The sequence below is a fragment of the Daldinia decipiens genome (genome assembly GCF_022478715.1).
Source record: "Daldinia decipiens strain CBS 113046 unplaced genomic scaffold F4813scaffold_1, whole genome shotgun sequence".
NCBI classification, from domain to species: Eukaryota; Fungi; Ascomycota; class Sordariomycetes; order Xylariales; family Hypoxylaceae; genus Daldinia; species Daldinia decipiens.
In genome coordinates this window covers 361,992-372,672 of record NW_026054544.1, presented here as the reverse complement: position 1 = coordinate 372,672, position 10,681 = coordinate 361,992, and the positions used below count along the sequence as shown (strand labels likewise).

General features: G+C 47.4%; 5 protein-coding genes across 5 annotated transcripts; 2 read left to right on the top strand and 3 right to left on the bottom strand.

The window, feature by feature from the left end:
• The first annotated feature begins 1,993 nt into the window (after positions 1-1,993).
• Positions 1,994-3,774, top strand: F4813DRAFT_4939 (sphingolipid delta4-desaturase). Its single transcript, XM_049248560.1, has one exon. It carries the CDS (start codon positions 2,264-2,266, stop codon positions 3,431-3,433), a length of 1,170 nt encoding a protein of 389 aa, XP_049104600.1. The 5' UTR covers positions 1,994-2,263; the 3' UTR covers positions 3,434-3,774.
• A 341-nt stretch (positions 3,775-4,115) lies between these two features.
• Positions 4,116-5,559, bottom strand: F4813DRAFT_4894 (VAMP-associated protein). Its single transcript, XM_049248553.1, has 7 exons — positions 5,368-5,559; positions 5,227-5,297; positions 5,141-5,163; positions 5,008-5,066; positions 4,838-4,953; positions 4,651-4,776; positions 4,116-4,589 (listed from the first exon to the last, which is right to left on the bottom strand). The coding sequence occupies exons 1-7, from the start codon at positions 5,405-5,407 to the stop codon at positions 4,209-4,211; spliced, it is 816 nt and encodes a 271-aa protein (XP_049104599.1). The 5' UTR covers positions 5,408-5,559; the 3' UTR covers positions 4,116-4,208.
• A 511-nt stretch (positions 5,560-6,070) lies between these two features.
• F4813DRAFT_341314 (uncharacterized protein) lies at positions 6,071-7,606 on the bottom strand. Its single transcript, XM_049241290.1, has one exon. The coding sequence runs from the start codon at positions 7,528-7,530 to the stop codon at positions 6,523-6,525; it is 1,008 nt and encodes a 335-aa protein (XP_049104598.1). The 5' UTR covers positions 7,531-7,606; the 3' UTR covers positions 6,071-6,522.
• A 76-nt stretch (positions 7,607-7,682) lies between these two features.
• On the top strand, positions 7,683-9,492 carry F4813DRAFT_4823 (ubiquitin-related domain-containing protein). The gene is made up of 4 exons (XM_049248539.1): positions 7,683-8,217; positions 8,283-8,469; positions 8,548-8,698; positions 8,756-9,492. The coding sequence occupies exons 1-4, from the start codon at positions 8,133-8,135 to the stop codon at positions 9,248-9,250; spliced, it is 918 nt and encodes a 305-aa protein (XP_049104597.1). The 5' UTR covers positions 7,683-8,132; the 3' UTR covers positions 9,251-9,492.
• A 13-nt stretch (positions 9,493-9,505) lies between these two features.
• F4813DRAFT_341308 (ribosomal protein 60S) lies at positions 9,506-10,406 on the bottom strand. The gene is made up of 4 exons (XM_049241289.1): positions 10,202-10,406; positions 10,023-10,100; positions 9,823-9,961; positions 9,506-9,754 (listed from the first exon to the last, which is right to left on the bottom strand). Exons 1-4 carry the CDS (start codon positions 10,268-10,270, stop codon positions 9,708-9,710), a joined length of 333 nt encoding a protein of 110 aa, XP_049104596.1. The 5' UTR covers positions 10,271-10,406; the 3' UTR covers positions 9,506-9,707.
• Between the last annotated feature and the right edge of the window lie 275 nt (positions 10,407-10,681).

Genomic DNA, 10,681 nt, shown 5'->3' with positions numbered 1-10,681 from the left:
TGTATTTTCCACTTCCCCCCCCCCCCCCCCCCGAGGACCCAGCTTGTCAATATTTTCGAAACTGACCCCAACGCACAAGGCCGTCACGGGAGCATACACGGACTGATACATATGTACCCGGATGGGTGGCTACATCCCTTCTAACGGAGGCGTTCTATTCGCATCCGAAAAGATAACGTGGTACATGCTACATTACTCATCACTTTACGATGACACAAGGATACGATAGTAGTTTAACCCCCTTTCTCATCTTAGCCTTGGGGAGAAACCTGATAGAAAGTCATAATTGGAAGAGACAGTATGAATTCACGCAAACATGCACAATGCAACATACATAATGAGCAGTTAACTTCAAAGGAATGATACTGTGTATTACCGCAAAGAACTTACCAACTATGGTTACTGTATTCGCTCATCGAATACCGAGACCATAGTCACAGCAATATACGGCCACGGCATCTGGACCGTCTAAGAACATGAGGTAAACTCGGTCATCTCTAGTAATGTTTCACGTGCCAGTGTTGAACTATGAGCACGTCAAGGCCAGATCTAAGGTACGCCTAGATATATCTCGATACATGCAAATTAGATCTTGATTCATAAATGTCCCTTGAATAGCTAACCAATGGAAGGCAAAACATCCTGCGAGATCCCTCGCCCCTTAGACCAACCCTGTGGTGTAAGGACCTACCTGTAAGGACCCTTTCCAACCGACCCATTCACCAAGAGGACTAATCCCTGGCTAATGCAGGTAACCATTGACACATCCAGCCAAACAATCTAGATCTATCGTGACGGGATCGCCATCGGCGGAACTCGATCCTTCGATCACAAGTGGCAAATAAGCAGCTATCGTGGACCTATAAGGCGTGTCTCTCAGCTGTAAGATCGCGAGGCGCATCGGGAGATGCACCAGATCCAAGATGCGCTCGAGAGGGGTCGTACCTGGCAGCATATGTAAGGAATCTCCCACACGTATGCTCTCTTCGAATGAAACATCCGACCACGCCGCCAGGCTGGGACGGGACGGGAGCTATCCTATCAGAGCTATGAAAACAAGTCTACATAGGTCATAGGAGGTATGCATGTATTTCGAGGCTTGGGAGCATAGGATACCTACCTGCCTTCCCATGCGGTCTGTCGAGGTGTATATATATATGTATGGTATATTATATATGTGTGTAAGGGACCACGGGCACATGAGGCTGGTAGACCCTGGCTAATGTTGTCTAGCAATGGCCACTGGCATGTGTAAGTAGCCGAGCCGAGCAAATAAATGTATTAGCTAGATGCGGTAGGTCGTGCCTCCCACCGACGATATTCGACTTATCTATTATTCATATGTTAAAAGCTGAAGGTATTCATAAAAGGGTAGTCAGGTGACTGGGTTACCTATACACTAACTATATATTAGGTTAGGTAGTATTTATTGTTAGTATCTCTTATTGATTTTCTTATGTATTGGGCCCTTTCTAACCTTGTGTAACTTGACAAGTCTAGAATATCTCTTGTCATATTTACACTATGTACGCTTTTGAACGACTAACAAGACCCTAACAAGCAGCTAACCTAGGGTAGAATCTCTCTTAGATATTGGCCACCCAATGCCCCCGATATTAGCAATTAGCTTAAGACAATATCACGTGGATGGGTACATATGTATGACTGCTGCTTGTGGTAACTTCTACGTATCAACAGCTCAGACTAAGACAAGATGGACAAAAGGTTGAGTAGCACAAAGTTCAGGGAGCATCCGCCGCAAAAGTGGGGTGACAAGACTAACGTTCGACCCTAAGACTTTATGGCACCTTATGGTCTGAATGTTAAGGATGATTGGACGAGGATGATCAATTATGTACATAAAGACACTTGGGAAAACCCTTGATTAGCTCTGATTAGCTCTGATTAGTCCAAGTTAGGTTTAGTTCGTGCAGCTCGCCACGCGGGTGTACATACATATTACCGCACCCAACAACTAGGTTAGGTACCTGTACTGGGGTCACTACTGCTGTAACTGCTGCAGGAAGTCAAGAAAAAGAAAAAACAATCTTCACCGCAAATATGGGTACACACAAATCCTGTCTCCTTTCCATATTCCACTCCTGTGCCACCTTGAGGACCGTTGCTCAAGTACTTTCTTTCTTTCTTTCTTTCTTTTTCTTTTCTTTCCCACTCTTTAATTTCGGAGGAGTGCATTGGAAAAGAAAAGAAAAGAAAAACTATAGAAAAGGGAAAAGAGAGGAAAGGAAAGGAAATAATAACAATGGCGCCCCCCTCGTCGTCTTCAACCACGACCAGCGCCCCCGAGGCACCTAAGCTGCAGAAGACAATCCGCCTCAACGGTAAAGGCGGGGAGAAGGTTCAAGATGGATCCCCGGACCTACAGCGAGACCCGATCGAGGTCAAATATCGTGACTTCTTTTGGACTTACACCGAAGAGCCCCATCGGACGAGACGTCTAGCCATTATCAAGGCGCATCCCGAAGTGACCAAGCTCTGCGGCCCCGAGCCCCTCACCATCTACGTCGTCCTCGGCGTCGTCGCCCTACAAGTCTTCTGCGCCTACGTCCTCCGGAATACTTCCTTCTTCTCGCTCCCCTACTGGCTTCTAGCCTACGTCGTCGGCGCCACCGCCAACCAGAACTTGTTCATGGCCATCCACGAGATTAGCCACAACTTGGCTTTCCGCTCGCCCACCGCCAACCGGCTCTTCGCTATCATAGCCAACCTACCTATCGGCATCCCCTACAGCGCCTCTTTCCGCCCTTACCACTTAACGCATCACAAGTCCCTGGGTGTCGACGGCTTAGACACCGATCTCCCCACCGCCCTCGAGGCCATCTTCCTCGACTCCATCCTCGGCAAGGCATTCTTCTGCACCTTCCAGATCTTCTTCTACGCCGTCCGCCCCATGTGCGTGTACAGCGTGCCCTTCACCTGGGTATCCGCCACCAACGTAGCCGTGCAGGTTGCCTTCGACATCGTGATCCTCAAGACCCTCGGCATCAACTCCATGATGTACTTCCTGCTATCCTCCTTCCTGGCAGGTAGTCTGCACCCCTTGGCGGGCCACTTCATCGCCGAGCACTACGTCTACGAGACCGTGACCCCCTCCCAGAAGAACCCAGAGAACCGAGTCCCCGTCCCAGAGACGTACTCGTACTATGGCCCCCTCAACTTCCTCGTGTACAACGTCGGCTTCCACAACGAGCACCACGACTTCCCCGCCATCCCCTGGTCCAGACTTCCCGAGCTCAACCGTATCGCTAGCGACTTCTACACGGAGCTCCCGCACCACCGCAGCTGGACCTACGTTCTCTGGCGTTTCATCTTCGACGAGAGCGTCGGTATTCGGTGCAGGGTGAAGCGCAAGGAGGGTGGACGGCTCGTGGGCCAGAAGACTGATTGGAAGAAGAACGAGCTCGAGGCTTAGATGGTTGGACACGTATCTACATAAGTCATGCGTGCTAGCAATGGTATGGTACACATTGCTTAATTTACCTGGTTGGGAATCGTGTATATTTGATGCTTAGGCCGAATGTCTGAAGTATGGATTCGGCGTTGGGTTGATGCGGTCAGAAAAGGGTTAGATTCATCAATACGATATTTAATTACCTTGAAGCAATTCGACTCCCAGTCCCTTAAGGATTTTACCCCGTCACAGTGGAAGAGATAGCACGTAACAATGTAGTTTACCTACGTAGGTACCTAGGTAATATTTGAACGCGGTACATATGTAGCATCAGTGTAGGTATAAGCCAAGGCCGGATCGCCATCAACAAAACAAGAAGATCTCGAAAACAATCTTATATACGGAAGCTCCGGGTGCATAAAGAGCTAGGCTAACCCCGGGCTTGAGTTATTACGACGATCGCCCAGGGATCGTAATCAATTTCAAGCGAATATATATCCGAATGCTTATACCTTGAACAGCCAACGGAAAACAAAGGGGAATACATGCTAAAGTACAATGTCTGCCACAACAAAGGCCAGCTTAGATCCTTCGTCTCACTTCCGGCCATTCCACATAAGAGGGGGCCTGACTTCTCATCCACCTCCTATTACTTCTCTTCGCCTACCTAAGGTATAGTCTTCTTCACGCCTAATGCTTTCCTTCTAGTAAGAAACCGGTTTGCCAATGTCCCAACCATAACGGGATTCCTCAACCTCTGCCCTGAAAGAATCTGCTAGAACACCCTTGACGCAACTTAAAAGAAGAGATACGCAAGCATGAAGCTCAGGAAACAAAGGATCGCTGCAAGCTTGATTGGTACACCTTCAGTGCCTGCTGGTGCTGCCTGAGCTAACGCGGCAGGCTTGGAGCTGGCCTTGTCCGTACCCGCCGTCTTACGCTGTCGTAACCCTTCCTGGTCTTGCTTAAGTTGTACGATTACCTTTTCGGCTTGGATAAGTTGTTGCTTCAGTTCGTCAGGGCTTAGGTCGCTGTTCTGGGTGGTCGCAATCGCTGCCACACCTGCGGTTGCCGGGAGCTCCTCGCGCTTGATCTCGTTCTCGTTCTTGGCATCTGTTTGGCTAGTTGAATAGTCACCGGGAGAGGAGTAGGCAGGAGGGGCCGCATCTGGTGTTGCCTGAATTCCCAAGGGGTGTTAGCATGGCAAAAGAGTATCGCGAAAACATGAATGAACTTACGCCGTTGGCTGCGGCAGGCTTGACGGGCGTCTCAAGATGACTGGTACCAGTAAGAGCGCCTACAGGAGGCATGAAGATAACCCGAATCTTCTTCTCTTGTATCGCTGATTTCTCAATACCGTCCCACTTTTACTTTAGTCAGCTAGGTATTCGGTATAGGGGATATTTGTAGTCAAGTGGCACTAACGATAGCTGCTAGGTTGGCGAATTCCTTGTCTCCAGTGATCGGGACCGACTGGACTAAGAATTTGTCTCGGCATTTCGTGTCAGCAGGGGGTTCCTGCTTCATGGCCTGGAGAATGACTATGACTTGTTAGTATAAGGTAATCATCTTATATCCAACTTGCTAATACGCACCTGAAACTTCCACCTCTTTGCCAGGCTCAACCCGGCCAGAGTTAGGTCTGACGCAGTACCTTGATTGAGAAAACTATCAGTATTGTGGCGCTATGGGTTATATAATTTATTGTATTGGATATAGGGGGCGTACTGCTTCGGTGCGGTAGTTTTCACCTGTAATTTGTTAGCCAAGTCTAGTCAGGGGTTCCGCAAAAGGTTGTGAATAATGTGCCATACCTTGAAGGCTACCGGGTGAGAATTCGGGTTTCTGATCCGTAAGACTTCCGAAACTTCCGCCGTGAATGGGCCTAGAACAACCCGTGAGTATATGGATATATGATAGCAGTAATGCGATGCCGGGTAAGGTTCATGACGCACGATGGAAGCCAAGCTCCTGAGGATCGATCTCAACAGACATGATGCTAGTGAATATGTGTGGCGTATACACACTCGAAGAGTAGTATTAGGTAGATATGGGACGAGTGTCGTGAAATGCTGCACTAGAAAGCAGATTAATAAAAAAAAAAAAAAAAAAAAAAAAAAGGGCGCCCGGAATTCGTTGGAGTGCGATCGGAATCTGGACACTTTGGCACGTAAGCACCTATCGAAGAAGAAAAAAGATTATCAATAAAAAGATTTGGCTGCGACTCTAAAATTATCGAAAGTGAGTCAGTAACGTGGGCTTTGGTAGAATTAGAAAAGGTAGTTAACTGTGTTCGGCGATCAGGGAAGAAACGTTGAAGATGGAAATCTGGCTGAGATGGGATAAAAAGCACGGACAGTAGTGGTGTTGTCGTAGTTTGTCATGTTACGACATAGCACTGGCTTTGACTGGGTCCTGTCCGACTGCCTGGGAGCCCTGGTTTCTATGGCATCTACGTAGGTACCTACCTACCTATGTATTATGGTGTTGTACAATACTATGTATTGTACCTCATGTAAAACACCACAAATTTGGTTTAGCGCACTTTCTAATTCAGCTTAGTCTCGGCTCAGCCCTTAATTTTACATAATCTTCCCATACCGTTTCTAAATTTACCGTAACAAATGGACGGGACAGTAGTCATTTTTATAAAATCATTTCGCATTTTATTAGTATTTAACACTGCTGCTTAATATTATCGACCTCCTTAAAACAGATCTCGAGAGGCTGACCCATGTTCTGGGCACCTAAGGCTGGACTAACTAGCTAAAGCATACGTAACCTGTGCTCAGATTTTGCACAATGCAAGGTACGTAGTAATATCAGGCAAGAGTTAAACAACTTGAAGCTGTAAACATCTCGGCAGTAGTATTCCCCTCTCAGAGCCAATAGACACAAGCCTTTTCCTCCTCCTAAGTGCAAAATTTGTCGCAGTCCATCAGAGTGGAACAATGGAGGTACTTCATAGCAGGTTTCATGGGTTTGTTGACAGAGCCTCCACCCAGCAGCGGCAGGCCAGATAATGGGGTCTCCTTTGCTGAATGAGATATGCTGCAGCCTTGCGTTATCGTGGTGGGTATAATTGCATAAGGTTGTGTCTTGCAGAATCTCTAACTAGACATATCTAGTGCTGCACGTTTTGGTGGTGCATGTCTTGGGCGGCGGGCGTCTGCTATGACGGGTCCATGGAGGATAATGTGATCAACAAAACTCTGCTCAGTGTATTGCTTCCGGAAATGTGTATCGGCTTCTTGAGAATCGCTGCATCCAAGGCAATATAGGCCCCATTTAGCAACTTTGGAGGGGGGGTTCGAATTAGGGACGGATTCCACATAAGGGGCAGAGACGATGGCCATGAACCGATGTGGATTGTTGTGTATACGCTCGTTTCTCTCAGAGGTAGGAGCCGTGGTGGTTTGGATGGATCGAACAGTTTCCCGGTCCCATAAGGTTACCCGATTTTGACACATTACCCCATTGGCGGCATATCGTCCCTGGACGCTTCGAATATGTGGCAGCTGTTCAAGCTCCTTCTTCGAACAGCCGGTAACCTCACGTGCATATTTTGCAAGCATGGGACAGAACCGGTGCTCATTGGCAAAGCAGACATAACAGACTCGTAAACAAGTGATAAGATAAATATATCCACCGATGTTTCCGCATGAGACGCAATGCTTTTCACAGAGCGTTTTGTGCAATGTTGCAAAGTCAAAGTGCTTAGCTCCCAGGCTGACGATATCGCGGATAATGCGAGGGCAGAATTGATTGACCATTCGGTATTCAGGGATCCTGTCGACTACCGACATAAAGCTTCTATTAACTCGTCGCAAGGCAGCTACCGAAATAACGTCGAGGTGGAGAACCACATTGACAAGAGTTTCCGTAGGCAGAATGTTCAAGTCTCCCCGGGATCCTGTTGATTCTGTTGATTCTGTTGATTCGATGGCATGTTGGCCATTCTTGGTACGTTGGCCATTCTTGCGAACACAATGATAAATATCGCTGACGGTATTGGCTTCCAGTCCTATCCATTTACAAGTCCATTTCTCGATGAGTTCGGGCGTAATGGATTTTGCGTTCTTAATGGGTTTTGCGTTCTTAATGGATTTTGCCTTCATAATGAAAATTGGTTGCCGAAAATGACAGTCTATTTGCACAGAAGATGCTACCAGTCTAGACTGTTGGTTTTGTAACGGTTTTGAATAAATATTTAACCTAGATATTTTACTACCGATTGTGCATTTTATAATGGCATATCTACGGAATGCGCTAACATTTGAGGTAAGCACGAGCCAACCGTTATGCTTGAAACACACAGTTTAAGGTTCTTGCCATGAAAAAGATAAATTCAATAGGTTATGTACTTTCCGTACATTCATACGGTTAGGTACCCACCTTCTTATTCACAAGACACAGTGCTGCATCTGGAGACTCCTGCATCTAGTTTGAGGCAGCATCTAAAATGACGTGCCACTAAAGAAACCACAGTGAGTTAGAAGAAAAGTCATGCTTATTGCATTCACAGCTTGCATTTACAGTTTCTATTAACTTCCCAATCTTCCAGCTCCAGCCGAACACAAATTCACTAAGTGCGACATATAAATAACCTGTCACTACAACTTTTCCTAGCCCCATTTATTTCCCACCAAACAACTTACAACAACACATCCTCTTCACTTAAGCCCAATCTTCACTGTATCCTAAAACAGCATCGCCCAAGATGTCACAATCCGTGCTCGAGCAACTCCTGGAGATGGGATTTGACAAATCACGTGCCGAACTGGCAGTGAAGAAATCCGACGGGTGTGAGTATCTGCGTTTAATCACATACTACTAGTCGATATGGATAACTGATGATGATCTGTCTTAGTGCCGGATGCCATGGACTGGCTGGAGAAGACCCAGGATACCCCATTGGATGAGCTTCTTGAGGAACAAGAGTCTGGCGCCAACATTGCAAAGATAGATGAAGGTGCAGTCGCAATGTCACTTGTCTGCAACGAATGTGGCAAGAAGTTCCGTAGTCAAGGAGAGGCTGAATTCCACGCCAACAAATCGTGAGAGCTGTCCTATCTCTTTGTGATTATACATTATTATTATTTTTGTTATTATTATTAAACTGACCTCACTTTCAGGGGTCATACCGACTTTGCTGAGTCTACTGAGCAGATTGCTCCCCTTAGCGAAGAGGAGAGGAAAAAGAGACTCGAAGAGCTCCGAGAGCGTGTTAAGGCTAAGAAAGCCGGCAAAGCTGCCGAAGAAAAGGAAGAACAGAAGCGCAATGATGTACGTCTAGCTCGAGAACTCGATCGGATCACGGTTCCCTTGCTAATAATCATTTAGAAAATCCGCCAAAAGGCTACCAGAGAATCACATGAGCTTAAGGAGGAGCTCCAGCGCAAGGAGCAGATCAAGGAAGCGGCCAAAAAGCGACAGGAGAAGCTCGATGACCTCGAGGCTAAGAAACGTATCAAGGCTAAGATCGAAGCTGACAAGGAAGAACGTCGCCGCAAGGCAGAACAGGCAAAACTTGCAAGAGGGGAGTCGGTCCCAGTTGCAGCCCCAGCCCCAGCACCCGCTCCAGCACCTGCTCGTCCTGCCGTTACTCACAATGAAGCTCGACTGAGATTGCAAACTTCTAATGGCAACGTCATGAAAACACTCCCGGCAGACACAACACTTTTCGAAGTCAAGCAAATGCTAGAGTCGGAGAATGGACTTACCGTTACCAAGTTCGTCCAGAACTTCCCCAGGAAGGTCTTCGAAGGGAACCTTGATCTTGGTAAAACTTTGAAGGAGGCTGGTTTAGTTCCTAGTGCTGCTTTGATTGTACAATAAGCTACGAGGGGGGATAGGGGGCTGCATAATTCTCATGAATAAATGAATAACTTGGCGTTCGGCCCTTGCTTCGGAGGATAATATACGGGCATATTATGGAAGTAATGATGAGCCGGTGCAGACATAAGCAATCTACGAAGATTGCCTGTATGCGACTACTACTAGAGATCACTGCATTTATTTCCCGAAAGTCACATCCGAGGCTATGACTTAATCTCACATCGGGTTACGCAACGAACAATGAATCATGAACAATTCACAGTGTAGTAGACTTGTAAATTCGTCTCTCATGGCTTCATCTGCAAAGCCAATTGTCATATTAACCTATGACAGGGTAAAGGTCGCCCATGGCATCCTAATATTGCCCCCTTCACGCCACACCAATGGTGTATGGAACCCCAGAACCATGCAGTGAAAGTACAAAGGGAAGGTGAGTATTCGTCATCGCGGAACGTGTTTAATCGAAAAGACCGAAACCCATGTCCTCGTCCGACTCTTCCTTCTCTGCATCGGGAATTAGTATAAACCTGCTTTAAACCACGCTGTGGGTATGGGGAATAGATTAAACATACCCTCTTCCTTCTCCTCTTCCTTGGTCTCCTCGGCAGCAGCACCAGCACCACCGCCGGCGGCAGCAGGGCCACCAGCAGCGGCGGCACCGCCGGAGCCAACGTTCGATAGCAGGTCCTTTACGTCCTTGCCCTCGAGAGCCTAGAATCGCATGCATCAGCAAATATGGTCATTTCCTCGCGCAATCGGTTATTCGTCGTACCTTGGAGAAGAGTTGTGTCCAGATAGGCTCGACATCAACGATCTTGGCAGCCTTGATCAAGGTTTGTAGCTTGTCGGCCTGCATATCCGTCGTTAGTATTCTTATGAACGAAGTCATATCTATATTCCCAAACCCCACGCCCAAAAGAGCTGTAGGAGGGGTACGCGGCGGTTGCTCACAGTGATCTCAACACCGTCATCGGCGAGAATGAGCGCCGCGTACGACGAGGCAAGTTCGGCAGTCGACATTGTTATGGATGTGTCTGGGTGCGAATGTGGTGTTGGATGGGTAGAATTGTCGATCGGTAGCACACCTCGAAGATGTTGATATTGGATTTGCGCTCGTGAAATTATTAGCGGAAAAGTCACATTCAATTCGCAATGCGAAATTTTTGGTGGGAGGAAGATAGGGCTAGCACGGAAGGAAAATAAAGATTCCGCTTCGAGGAACGGTCTGTTTTGATTGGCTGATTATCAGAACCAATCAGAGCTTAGACCATCTGCCCCGCAAGATCATCGGGAAACTTTACGCTTTGCTTCGTATGAGGTAAGAGATACATTCACTAGGTACATTCACTAGGTACCTACCTTGTAGAAAGCTTATGATGAGCACACGACCCCACCTGCCCACCTTGGCCTTAAAGCCCACCTTGGGCTCTT